Source organism: Phyllobates terribilis, unplaced genomic scaffold (assembly GCF_046119375.1).
Source record: "Phyllobates terribilis strain yellow unplaced genomic scaffold, ASM4611937v1 Scaffold_12__6_contigs__length_324123572, whole genome shotgun sequence".
Classification (NCBI taxonomy): domain Eukaryota; kingdom Metazoa; phylum Chordata; class Amphibia; order Anura; family Dendrobatidae; genus Phyllobates; species Phyllobates terribilis.
In genome coordinates this window covers 66,038,523-66,053,049 of record NW_027362772.1, presented here as the reverse complement: position 1 = coordinate 66,053,049, position 14,527 = coordinate 66,038,523, and the positions used below count along the sequence as shown (strand labels likewise).

Sequence of the window (14,527 nt, the reverse complement as noted above, 5' to 3'; positions counted from 1 at the left end):
ATAGATTATAAAGCACACTGCTCTTTGATTGTATTGGCTTTCTGTGCTCTCCCTCTCCTTCCTATCAATGTTAGTAATTGGAGCAGAGAGTAAGAAGGAGATTGAAGAAAGGTTGACGTATCTCTGGAGATGACAGATCACAAAGCCTGTAAATAGAGAGAAAGACACACGCCAGGCAGTTTGCAAGGGGAGAAGGGAAAGATCATCTAGGTTATGGATGAGTGTTGAAAGAAAGCAGAGCACCCATGATATACTCTGCAAGGAGAAGGATGGGAAAATCACAAATGCAACAGAATCAATGTCTTTCAGCACACAGGAGAAGACATAGAAGAGATCCCTTGTGTTAATTTTTTGAAAAATTTTGCTTAGCTTCAGTAGATCAGTGTATAATATACAGATTTACAGTCCATGTCTTTTTTTTAATAGTTATGGTGAGATTCCTCCTGTAGAAGGAGAAAGTAGCACAGAGATGAAGCTATGCTGATACATGAGAGCTAGTGAAGGCAACAGCGTCATGGACAAAAATGACCTCACATTCTGCATGTAGCACTCAGAGGGACAGATTCAATGTCAAATAATACATGTGTTTGGGGGATTTGTCCACAGAACTGAATGTTGATGCTATAGCTGGAATTGTAATTGGCATACTAGTCGGACTTATCATCATCGGTGTCGTTCTATACTTCATCTTGAAGAGAAAAAAAGGTTTGTGAGGTTTTTTTACACAATTTTGGTGCAAAACATAGGTGGCATAAGGAAGGCAAAAGTGTCCAGCTCATCTAGAAAGTTTATCATACACCGTGAACAACCATTATAAACTAAGTGTAAACTAACTGTATGCATAGTAAAGACGACCCAACTGGATCTAAGACAATATAGACACTGTCCCTTTATTCATTAGCTCATAAAGTATGAATTATCATTTTATTTTAAGGTAGCCACAATTGAAGGCATATACATGTGGCCATAAACAACAACAAAAAAAATAAATTACATACAAAAAAAACCTGGGAGCAGGAGAGATAAGATACATTATAATTCAATCACAGTATTCCAAAAACTCTCATCTACCAGTAAGCTCAAGTCTAACATGCAGGCAATAAAAAAGGTTTAATAATAAAGAAAATAGAAACTTAAATGACAGTTTCATATGACTTTTTGTCTCAGTGTCCCAACATGCGTTTCGCCCTGCTTCATCAGGGGGTATGTTCATCCAAAGTGGATATTGCTGTGTAAACAGAATTAATGATCCTATGGAAAATGTCTATTATAGAAAAACTACATACTATTAGATGAAAATAAATATTGACTCTGAAGGTCCAGTAAATAAATGCCAATTAACTACTTGTTTGCTCATTGACAGCCATTTAATAGCCTGTTTACACAGGCAAACAGCCTTTCACATGGGCACTGAATCATCTTGTGTCCTGTTTAGACAAGACAAAAGATTGTTTCACAAGGCAAATTAACGTTTTCCTAGGGTGATCGGCCTGTTTAGACTGCAAGAACAATCATTCCTAGGAACAATATTCTTTCAGTGTAAATAGACCGTAAATAAATTAATTGAAGTAAAGCTAATATTAGAAAATAGCCTAGTGTTTAAATAAGGTTTTTGTGTTCCAAGTATTTTTTTTTTCATTTTGCCAATGTTTTTTTTTAGATCTTTCTTTAAAGAAAAACATATTGGTAATCTTGCAATTCTTACATTGGCCACTAGGGCTTGATTAGACTCTAACTTACTGTTTTTTCAGGAAGAGTTTACAGGAGTTTCTTATCAGCAGAGGCAGGATTACAGTGTTAGATAATACCTCTAGACAAGACCAACCAATCACAACCGACCCTGCTCCCTCACCTACACGATAACTTTGCACATGCTCACAAGATACTTTAATACAAAAGATTGCGTCAGAATCCGACCATTATGGTTAATGTACATGGTTGCTTTTCTGAACCTATAGTAAGTAAGAGTCTAAAAAAAAACTGTGACAAGTGTGACAATTGCAAGAATTGTATTTTTTTTTATTTTTAATAAAGATTGTAACCAAAGGAAAAAAAAATTAAAATTAAAGGAAAAAATGATTTAAATAATAGCTTATTTTCTGATGATAACATTCCTTTAAATACGAGCATATCTCAGAACTAAATTATTAAATATGAAATAATAGTATAATTATAGATAAGACAGTACATACATGATACAATATACAGTACAGACCAAAAGTTTGGACACACCTTTTCATCTAAAGATTTTTCTGTATTTTCATGACTTTGAAAATTGTACATTCACACTGAAGGCATCAAAACTATGAATTAACACATGTGGAATTATATACTTAACAAAAAAGTGTGAAACAACTGAAAATATGTCTTATATTCTAGGTTCTTCAAAGTAGCCACCTTTTCCTTTGATGACTGCTTTGCACACTCTTGGCATTCTCTTGATGAGCTTCAAGAGGTAGTCACCGGAAATGGTCTTCACTTCACAGGTGTGCCCTGTCAGGTTTAATAAGTGGAATTTCTTGTCTTATAAATGGGGTTGGGACCATCAGTTGTGTTGTGCAGAAGTCTGTTGGATACACAGCTGATAGTCCTACTGAATAGACTGTTAGAATTTGTATTATGGCAAGAAAAAAGCAGCTAAGTAAAGAAAAATGAGTGGCTATCATTACTTTAAGAAATGAAGGTCAGTCAGTGCGAAAAATTGGGCAAACTTTGAAAGTGTCCCCAAGTGCAGTTGCAAAAACCATCAAGCGCTACACAGAAACTGGCTCACATGAGGACCGCCCCAGGAAAGGAAGACCAAGAGTCATCTCTGCTTCTAAGGATAAGTTTATCCGAGTCACCAGCCTCAGAAATCGCAGGTTAACAGCAGCTCAGATTAGAGACCAGGTCAATGCCACACAGAGTTCTAGCAGCAGACACATCTCTTCAACAACTGTTAAGAGGAGACTTTGTGCAGCAGGCCTTCATGGTAAAATAGGTGCTAGAAAACCACTGCTAAGGACAGGCAACAAGAAGAAGAGACTTGCTTGGGCTAAAGAACACAAGGAATGGACATTAGACCAGTGGAAATCTGTGCTTTGGTCTCATGAATCCAAATTTGAGATCTTTGGTTCCAACCACCGTGTCTTTGTGCGACACAGAAAAGGTGAACGGATGGGCTCTACATGCCTGCTTCCCACCGTGAAGCATGGAGGAGGAGGTGTGATGGTGTGGGGGTGCTTTGCTGGTGACACTGTTGGGGATTTATTCAAAATTGAAGGCATACTGAACCAGCATGGCTACCACAGCATCTTGCAGCGGCATACTATTCCATCCGGTTTGCGTTTAGTTGGACCATCATTTATTTTTCAACAGGACAATGACCCCAGACACACCTCCGGGCTGTGTAAGGGCTATTTGACCGAGAGAGAGTGATGGGGTGCTACGCCAGATGACCTGGCCTCCACAGTCACCAGACCTGAACCCAATCGAGATGGTTTGGGGTGAGCTTGACCGCAGAGTGAAGGCAAAAGGGCCAGCAAGTGCTAAGCATCTCTGGGAACTCCTTCAAGATTGTTGGAAGACCATTTCCGGTGACTACCTCTTGAAGCTCATCAAGAGAATTCCAAGAGTGTGCAAAGCAATCATCAAAGCAAAATGTAGCTACTTTGAAGAACATAGAATATAAGACATATTTTCAGTTGTTTCACACTTTCTTGTTAAGTATATAATTCCACAGGTGTTAATTCATAGTTTTGATGCCTTCAGGGTGAATGTACAATTTTCATAGTCATGAAAATAAAGAAAAATCTTTAAATGAGAAGGTGTGTCCAAACTTTTGGTCTGTACTGTATATAAATACTAAAGTATAAATATAACTGTATAAATTGATTTCAAAAATTGATATAAATGAAGAACGTATCGGTAGAATAATAGGAATACCGTAGTCAGTAATGGTAAAAAACTATCATAAATAAATTGGGCTCTTGTTCTATATGTGTATTCATTTTTGTATTTTTTTTGTCTTTTTCCAGTGAAGCCTAAAGCATTAGTTCTTGAAAAACGTAATTCGCCGCCATCACACATCTATGAAAACACTGTAGCGGGAGCAAAGGTAAGATAAGAAAGATGTTGTATTTGACAGATGAATAGTACAAGTATGATAAACCTCTATAATGCTACAACATCGCCAAATCTGACTTCTATATAATGGGGGGGAAAAGGGGTCTTTGGAGTCCACCAGTTTCTTATATACAGTAGGGTCTAACTAGTATCTTAAAGGGAATCTGCCAGCAGGATTTCATCCCGCCCCCAAAACTATATACTGTATATGCACTTGCAGCTCTTTCACAGACAAGTCCAGCAATACCTTTACAAGGCCTATCCGTTCCTCCATTACTGAGAAATCAGTGTTTGAAATAATATGCAAATGAGTCTGAAAAGCTATGGTAGATCTGAAGCATCTGTCACTCCAGCTCTATTCCCCGCCCAGTTCCGCCTACTCCTGCTTGACTGATGGCTCCTTTGTCTGAATTCACACAACATAGATATTGTCAGTTAAGCAGTAGGAGGCGGCACTAGACAGGGAATAGAGCTGGAGTGACAGAGAATTCAGATCTACCATAGCTCTTCAGCTTCATTTGCATATTAATTCAACCTCTGATATCTCAGTAACAGAGGAACAGATCGGCAAAGTAAAGGTATTGCTGGACTAGTCTATGAAAGAGCTACATGGGCATAGAGATAGTATGGGGGATGAAACCATGCTGATAGATTCCCTTTAAGCTTGACTTGAAATCTCAGAAACATAGCACTGCTGTTTGAGCTTAATGGGGCGCTAATATTATGTCACTCTGTGGTGTTAATATTAAGACATTATCAATGTATTTGGAGTTATATACCATAAATACCTGACCGGTTTGCCTATTTCTGAGACCCTCATGTGTTGGGAGGTTGTCTCTTTCAATAAATCCTTCAGATTTCAATTGATCTTTAAAAGAATTGGTGAACAAGATTTTCCCAAGAGGTCAGTGTCCTAAACGTGGGAACAACACATGTTATTTCCTGTGGATATGCTTATAAAGGGAAACTGGCAATTCAGAGAATATATATTTCAAATATCCAGCCGGAGACCTCAACCAGAGAATAGACTAGTCCGATGCCATTCCCGGCCGGCTCTTCCTAGTACCACAGCTGTTGATTGTCAGGTCTTTCCCTTGCATGACCTGTTAATCAGCAACTGAAATGCTGGTCTTTGGGTAAGGTCCCCAGTCGGTTCTTTAAAGTATATTTTCTCTGAAATGCTCCGGCTGCAATCATGTAGATGGGCTGTGATTAGAGATGAGAGAACCCGAACTGTGAAGTTCAGGGTTCGTACCGGACTTCTCCTGGAAGTCCGTTTTAGTGGTGAAAGAGAGACTGACTCTGCTTCCTTCGGCAGCCTCCTTGCCCTTACTATGACCATTTTACAGCCCTTTTACAGCACCAAAATTCGGCTACCAATTGACTTCTATGGGGTTCAGGTTCGGGTAGAGTTCTGGTACCCAAACAGAACTTTGGACTAAAGTTCGGTCAAACCCGATGAACCCGAGCATCCATGGGTCTGCACATCCCTAGCCGTGATTCATGTTGTCCACGATTTGGGCAGCATGACTTGCCTGATATGTTTCCTTTAATGTGAAGGGAAGAATAACCACTTATCAAGTTTATTGACTGGGCTTTATGCATACACCGGAACGTAAACGGATACAGTGGGGGAAATACTGTAAGTATTTGATCTCTTGCTGTTTTTGCAAGTTTGCCCACTGACAAAGACATGAACAGTCTATAATTTTAAGGGTAGGTTATTTTTGACATTGAGAGATAGAATATCCCCAAAAAATCAAGAAAATCACATTGTATAAATTAGATAAATTTATTTGCATTTTGCAGTGAGAAATAAGTATTTGATCCCCTACAAACCATTATGAGTTCTAGCTCCTACAGACCAGTTAGACACTCCTAATCAACTCATTACCTGCATTAACCCTTTCGCAAGCTTGGGTTTTGTCGTTTTTGCTTTTTCGTTTTTTGCTCCCCTTGTTCCCAGAGCCATAGCGTTTTTATTGTTTGGTCAATATGGCCATGTGAGGGCTTATTTTTTGCGGGGCGAGTTGTAATTTTCAACGCCATTACTAGTTTTGCCATATCATGTACGGGAAAACAGGAAAAAATTCCAAGTGCGGTAAAATTGCAAAAAAGTGCAATACCACAGTTGTTTTTTTTTTATTTTTTTTTACCACGTTCACTGAATGCTAAAACTGACCTGCCATTCTTATTCTACAGGTCATTACGAGTTTATAGACACCAAACATGTATAGGTTCTTTTATATTTAAGTGGTGAAAAAAAATTCAAAAATTTGGTAAAAAAATAAATAAATAAATAGCGCCATTTTCCGAGACCTGTAGCGTCTTCATTTTTCGTGATCTGGGGCTGGGTGAGAGCTTATTTTTTGAGCGCCGGGCTGATGTTTTTATTGATAACATTTTGGGGTAGATCCGCTGTTTTGATCGCCCGTTATTGCATTTTATTGCAATTTTGCAGCAACCAAAAAACGTAATTCTGGCGTTTAGAATTTTTTTCTCGTTACGCCGCTTACCGATCGGATTAATTCTTTTTTTATTTTGATAGACCGGGCGATTCTGAATGCGGCAATACCAAATATGTGTATGTGGGGTTTATTTTTTATTATTTTATTTTGAATGGGGCAAAAGGGGGGTGATTTAAACTTTTATATTTTTTTCAATTTTTTTATTTTTTTAAAAACTTGTTTTTTTCACTTACTGCATGCTTCAATAGTCTCCATAGGAGACTAGAAGCAGCAGTAGTCTGATCGGCTCTGCTACATACAGGGGACCAGCAGATCCCCTGCATATAGCAGAATTGGTCCTGTGCTATGAGCGCCGACCACTAGGTGGCGCTCATAGCGACCAGATCATGACAACCACAGGCGTCTGCTGCAGACTCTGGGCTGTCATGCACGCCCATCGGCGACCCGTGATCACGTGACGGGATCGCCGGTGGTCGGGGCTTAGGACGCGCTTCCAGGAAACGCGCGTTAAATGCCACTGTCGGAGATTGACAGCGGCATTTAACAGGTTAACAGCCGCGGGTGGATCGCGATTCCACCCGCGGCTGTTGCGGGCACATGTCAGCTGTAAGAATCAGCTGACATGTGCTCGGTTCAGTGAGGGCTCAGCGCAGCAGCCCTCACTGAACGGGCAGTACGCAAATGTGCGTACTAATACGGCATGGGCTCTAAAGGAGTTAAAGACAGCTGTCTTACATAGTCACCTGTATAAAAGACTCCTGTCCACAGACTCAATTAATCAGTCAGACTCTAACCTCTACAACATGGGCAAGACCAAAGAGCTTTCTAAGGATGTCAGGGGCAAGATCATAGACCTGCACAAAGCTGGAATGGGCTACAAAACCATAAGTAAGACGCTGGGTGAGAAGGAGACAACTGTTGGTGCAATAGTAAGAAAATGGAAGAAATACAAAATGACTGTCAATCGACATCCTAGAAAACCATTGGTAACATATTACGCCTTAAAGGTTTAAAATCCTGCAGTGCCGCAAGGCCCCCCTGCTCAAGAAGGCACATGTGCAGGCCTGTCTGACGTTTTCCAATGAACACCTGGATGATTGTGTGAGTTACTGGGAGAAGGTGCTGTGGTCAGATGAGGCAAAAATTGAGCTCTTTGGCATTAACTCAACTCGCCATGTTTGGAGGAAGAAGAAGGATGTGTACAACCCTAAGAACATCGTCCCAACTGTGAAGCATGGTGGGGGAAACATTATACTATGGGGGTGCTTTTCTGCAAAGGGTACATGACGACTGCACCGTACTGAAGGGAAGATGGATGGGGTCATGTATCGCGAGATTTTGGCCAACAACCTCCCTCCTTCGCACAGTAAGAGCATTGAAGATGGGTCGTGGCTGGGTCTTCCAGCAAGACAATGACCCAAAACATACAGCCAAGGCAACAAAGGAGTGGCTCAAGAAGAAGCACATTACGGTCATGGATTGGCCTAGGCAGTCTCCAGGCCTTTAATCCCATAGAAAACTTATGGAGGGAGTTGAAGCTCCGAGTGGCCAAGCGACAGCCTCAAAATCTTAACGATTTAGAGATGATCTGCAAAGAGGAGTGGACTAAAATTCCTCCTGACATGTGCTCAAACCTCATCATCAACTACAAAAAATGTCTGACTGCTGTGTTTGCGAACAAGGGTTTTGCCACCAAGTATTAAGTGTTGTTTGCCAGAGGGATCAAATACTTATTCCTCACTGCAAAATGCAAAAAAAAATATCTCATTTTTACAATGTGATTTTCTTGATTTTTTGGGGGGATATTCTATCTCTCAATGTTAAAATTAACCTTCCCTTAAAATTATAGACTGTTCGTGTCTTTGTCAGTGGGCAAACGTACAAAAACAGCAAGGGATCAAATAATTATTTCCCCCACTGTACCTCCTACAGAGAGGTAAGTTTTCTCTGTGCCAGCAGTTAAGTAGCTTTTTAACCGGTTCCCGACCGCCCACTGTAGATAAACGTCGGCGCTTGCTGGGCTCTGTGCAGCGCCGACGTTTAAAAACGGTGTGTGGTATCGCAGCGCTCAGGACCCCCAGCGTTAGCTCTGACAGGGAACATCATCGGGACCTGATTAGATCAGGTCCCAGTGATGTTAACCCTTCGCTGTCTTCTATATGCTGCGATCTATAGTCATCGCGGCATATAGGAGACAGCAGGAGGAGAGGGGGTCGTCAACTTACCTCTCCGAAGACCTCCGAGTCCTTCCAGGACCTGGGGTTGCTATGGCAGCTGGAGGTCACATGACCGCCTCTAGCTCTGCCATATATGGTGTCCTGTCTGGCTCAGCTGCAGCTGTAGCCTGGTAGGAGATTCTGACTGAAACAGTCAGGGAAGATCTCATGTAATGTAATGTAATACATGTCTATTACATTACATGAGATCAGTGATCAGAAAAATAAAAATTAATGTCCCATACAGGGACTAAGAAAAAATGTAAAAAAAAGTAAAAAAAAAGTTTTTAAACTATTAAAAAAAAAATCACAAAGTAAATAAAAATAAATAAATAAAATATTAAACCAATAAATCCATATATTTTTACAAAACCAAAAAAAGTACACATATTTGGTATCGCCGCGTCCGAAACAACCCGAGCTATAAAACTGTCACACTAATTAACTCCTTCTATGCACACCGTAATAAAAATAAATAAAAAACGGAGCAAAAAAATATGCTTTTTCATCATATCGCCAAACAAAAAGTGGAAAAAAATGCGATTAAAAAACAAAATTGAAATAAAAATGGTACCACTGAAAACGTCATCTTGTTCCACAAAAAAAAAGCCACCATACAGCTCCATCAGCCGAAAAATAAAAAAGTTATAGCGCTCAGAATAAAGCAATGCAAAAAAAATATTTTTTTCTATAAAATTGTTTTATTGTGTAAAAGCGCCAAAACATAAAAAAAAATACAGTAAGTGTAGTATCGCTGTAAACGTACTGACCCGAAGAATAACGCTGCCTGATCACTTTTACCACACGCAGAACGGCATAAAAAAAAAACTCAAAAAACAATTCCTGAATTGTTTGTTTTTGTTAATTTTACCTCACAAAAAACGGAATAGAAAGCGATCAAAAAATGTCACATACCCAAAAATGGTACCAATTAAAATGTCAACTCATCCCGCAAAAAACAAGCCATCACATGACTCTGTCGGCCGAAATATGGAAAAATTATAGCTCTCAAAATATGGTGATGCAAAAACTAGATTTTGCAAAAAAGCGTCTTTTAGTGTGTGACAGCTGTCAGTCATAAAAACCCGATATAAATCTGGTATCTCTGTAATCGCACCGACCCGAAGAATAAAGTAATCTAATCAGTTATATCACACTAGGAACGGCGTAAAAAATAAATAAAACCAATTCTTCACCTGCTACTGATTTGTTTATTATGTCCCCAAAGATCCCAGTAAGGCACTGCTCACATTTATCCTGTGCTCTGCGCTGAGCACTTACACCAGAGTTTCCGTGTAAATCTCTGAAATACATGATTCAGCCGGAACCCATGACGGAAGATTCCCTGTAATGAGGCAGATATAGGCCACTGTGGACGCCGTCTAGCCTGGGATCCCACGGTGTCATTTGTTTTAGGCTTGCATAAAAGTGCGGTTGGCCACAGTTTTGTGCACTTCTGAAAAAAAGGACACCGCTAAACAGAGGCCAGACGGTGTCCAGAGTAACTCTGCTGCCTCATTACAGTGAATGGATCCCGCAGGGGTTTCATCTGAATTACATCACTTGGAAATTTATATGGAAACCCCGATGTAAGTGCTCAGCCTAGAGCGCCGGATAAATGTTATGTAAAATGTTCCCAATAAAAGCTTCAACTCAGTCCTCAAAAAAAGCTAGTCCCCACTCAGGTCCGTCATCTGTTAAAAATATAAGGGACTTCCAAGTTACTGGTAGCAGAAAGGCTCTGGAAAAGCGAAATGGCCCTTGCCCCCCAAAAGAAATTCAGAAAATTTTGTGCTCCCAAATCCAAATGCCTATTCTACAATAATTTGTTCTCCAATTGTCAAATAGCACTCCGTCCCCCCCCAGATCTCGCCGTATGGCTGAGCGGTACGATACAGCCACATATGGGGTATTGACACTTTTAGAAGAAATTTCGGCACCATTTTTACCCATTGCCCTGTGTGAAAATGTAAAATCTGAGGGTAAAACATTTTTTTGTGGTAAAAATATAATTATGCTTTTTTCACTGCCCAATGGTATAAATTTAAAAATTAAAAAATACTCACTACTTCCCTAGATGAATTCCTTGAGAGGTGTAGTTTACAAAATGGGGTCACTTGTGGGGGTTTCTGCTGTTTTGGCATGTCAGCGACTCTTCAAATGTGACATGGTGTCTGCTGCCTATCCCAGCCAACGTAGCGCTCCTTTCTCTTCCGAACCCTGCCGTACACCAAAGCAGTGGTTTTCCCCCACATATGGGGTATCGGCGTACTCAGGAGAAATTGTACAACAAATTTCATGGTGCAATTTATCCTGTTACCCTTATGATAATGCAAAATTAGGGAATGAAAAACATTTTTTATGGGAAAAATGTGAAAATTTTATTTTTACGGCTCAATATTATAAACTTCTGTGAAGCAGCTGGGGGTGTAAGGTGCTCACCACACATCTAGATAAGTTCCCTAAGGGGTCTAGTTTCCAAAATGGTGGCACTTGTGGGGGGTTTCCACTGTTTAGGCACATTAGGGGCTCCCCAAATGCGACATGGCGTCCGCTAATTATTCAAACAAATTTTACATTCAAAAAGTCAAATGGCGCTCCTTCCCTTTCAAACCCTGCCATGTGCCCAAACAGTAATTTGCCTCCACATATGGGGTATCGGCGTGTTCAGGAGCAATTGCACAACAAATTTTATGGTGAAATTTATCCTGTTACCCTTATGATAATACAAAATTAGGGAATGAAAAACATTTTTTGTGGGAAAAATGTGAAAATTTTATTTTTACGGCTCAATATTATAAACTTCTGTGAAGCAGCTGGGGGTGCAAGGTGCTCACCACACATCTAGATAAGTTCCCTAAGGGGTCTAGTTTCCAAAATGATGGCACTTGTGGGGGGTTTCCACTGTTTAGGCACATTAGGGGCTCCACAAATGCGACATGGCGTCTGCTAATTATTCAAACAAATTTTACATTCAAAAAGTCAAATGGTGCTCCTTCCCTTTCAAACCCTGCCATGCGCCCAAACAGTAATTTGCCTCCACATAAGGGGTATCAGCGTGTTCAGAAGAAATTGCACAACAAATTTCATGGTGCAATTTATCTTATTACCCTTATGATAATGCAAAATTAAGGGATGAAAAACGGTTTTGTGGGAAAAATGTGAAAATTTTATTTTTACAGCTCAATATTATAAACTTCTGTGAAGCACCTTGGGGTTCAAGGTGCTCACCACACATCTAGATAAGTTCCCTAAGGGGTCTAGTTTCCAAAATGGTGTCACTTGTGGGGGGTTTCCACTGTTTAGGCACATCAGGAGCTCTCCAAACGCAACATGGCGTCTGCTAATTATTCAGACAAATTTTACATTCAAAAAGTCTAATGGCACTCCTTCCCTTCCGAACCCTGCAGAGCGCCCAAACAGTGGTTTTCCCTCACATATGGGGTATCAGCACGCTCAAGAGAAATTGCACAAAAAAATTTGGGGTCCATTTTTTCCTGTTACCCCTGTGAAAATAAAAAAAATTGGGTCTAAAGTAACATTTTTGTGAAAAAAGTTAAATGTTAATTTTTTTCTTCCACATTCCAAAAATTCCTGTGAAGCACCTGAAGTTCTTGAATGTGGTTTTGAGCACCTTGAGGGGTGCAGTTTTTAGAATGGTGTCACTTTTTGTAATTTTCTGTCATAAAGACCCCTCAAAGTGACTTCAAATATGATGTGGTCCCTAAAAAAATGTTTTTGTAAATTTTGTTGGAAAAATGAGAAATCGCTGGTCAACTTTTAACCCTTATAGCTCCCTAACAAAAAAAAATTTTGGTTCCAAAATTGTGCTGATGTAAAGTAGACATGTGGGAAATGTTATTTATTAACTATTTTGTGTGACATATCTCTCTGATTTAAGGGCATGAAAATTCAAAGTTTGAAAATTGCAAAATTGTAAAAATTTTTGCCAAATTTCCGATTTTTTCACAAATAATCGCAAGTTATATCGAAGAAATTTTACCACTATCATGAAGTACAATATGTCATGAAAAAACAATCTCAGAATCAGGGGAATACGTTGAAGCGTTCCAGAGTAATTACCTCATAAAGTGACAGTGGTCAGAATTGAAAAAATTGGCCCGGTCACGAAGGCAAAAACAGGCTCTGGCGCGAAGTGGTTAATATATCACCCTATATGACATTTTGCCTTTAGATTAGATACCTGTAATATTTTGCTTTAATGTAAGTATTATTCTAATAAAAACCTTTCTACTTAATGCTTATGCTTTTTTTATCCAGGAAATGCAATATCCAGAAGAATCTTTATACTGTAATGTGCTGGCAGGCCGCAGGAATTGATCATAGTTGGTAATAATTACACATTTATACAGTATTTTTTTCCATTATTTTTTATGCATCATTTTAATTTGATGTCTATTTTTGTGTAAGACTAAGGCAATAAACCAACATTGGCATTGCATTTTTTCCACTGTTACAATAGCAATATTTTTATGCTTGAAATTAAGAACTTTGGCACCATGCTAGCCAGTAAAATATATATTGTTGATCTCCACTAAGTTTACCCTTATGCATATATCTATAACACAATGGAACATCCAAGGGCAATAAAATGGCAGCGCACTATGACAACCTTTGATGGTCAAACCAGAAAGAGACTTGTTGACATCCTGCTGCTCCATGAAACCTTTGGCCAACGACAGCTACAAAGATGATCTCCTAATCGTCTGGACTGATTCTAAACAACTGCTGATACAATTCTATGAAAGTGACTTAGTCCCTTCTTCATGGCCCACCAGACCAACCTTCCATGATCCTGCTTCAATAAGAGGCAGACCTGGGGGGTGACACTTACCTCTGAACAAAAGCACCAGATACTCATACTAACCCATAAATCCTTCCAAGAAACGGGATATAAATGACTCTCCTGTTGGTAAAGAGTTCTCTTCCATCAATATGCTGTTATGCCAACTATTAACGGACATATTGGGAATGTGATGCCTGATACCCTTTTGAGAAAATGTGGAACGAGTAATATGTGATGTCAATGGATCTGAATCAGGTTCTCAGCTTTCTCCACCACCATGAAAATATCTCAGCATACAGGTGGTCCCTTCTCCGTTTACTAGTGATGGCTGCCCAGGCATGTATTCTCCTGCTTTGGACAAAATATATGTGCAGTAGGTCTTCTCATTCAATGATCTTATGTTCATGGAGAACTTGACGTCTTCACTTTATGACTCTTTTGACAAATTTAATAATACATGATATCATATAACCTAATGGAATTTCAACAATTATTTTGATATTCTTCAAAACTTTTCCTGAGTGATCCTTTCTCTTGGTGGAAGTCTATGGTTACCAATTTGTAAGTTTTTGGGACCTTTTCCTACTTTGTGATTCTGCCTACACTTCATAAATAAAGAATTATTAAAAAAAAAATCCCTGTAGACCGTATATGTAAAGTATCCTGTGGCCTCTAGAACAGCAGGGGTACGTACAGGATGTCAGCGTCCCAGGTCAGGCAGTGCCAAGACGTCACCTCATCCCTCCGCCTACGCTTCAGCTGTGTAGAAATGTACTCCACCTGTTGGTATTTCGGGATCCAGTTGGGTAATTTTTATCCTGGAGCATCAACCATTTTTAAGAGCCACTGGGGTCGCTATTACTTTTTTGTTGGACTTGAGACAGTATTATGTTCTAAGGGCATTTGGGGCATGATTACTTTTAGGCAAGGGG

At 39.6% G+C, this 14,527-nt stretch overlaps 1 protein-coding gene across 1 annotated transcript in view; it reads left to right on the top strand.

Moving 5' to 3' along the window:
* LOC141172079 (cell adhesion molecule CEACAM1-like) overlaps positions 1 to 14,137 on the top strand; it is a 34,972-nt gene extending 20,835 nt beyond the window's left edge. Inside the window, exons 6-8 of the mRNA XM_073655916.1 lie at positions 607 to 705; positions 4,017 to 4,096; positions 13,070 to 14,137. Of these exons, the coding sequence (XP_073512017.1) occupies positions 607 to 705; positions 4,017 to 4,096; positions 13,070 to 13,129 (239 nt within the window). The 3' untranslated portion in view covers positions 13,130 to 14,137. The remainder of the gene's footprint in view (positions 1 to 606; positions 706 to 4,016; positions 4,097 to 13,069) is intronic.
* Positions 14,138 to 14,527: the final 390 nt, after the last annotated feature.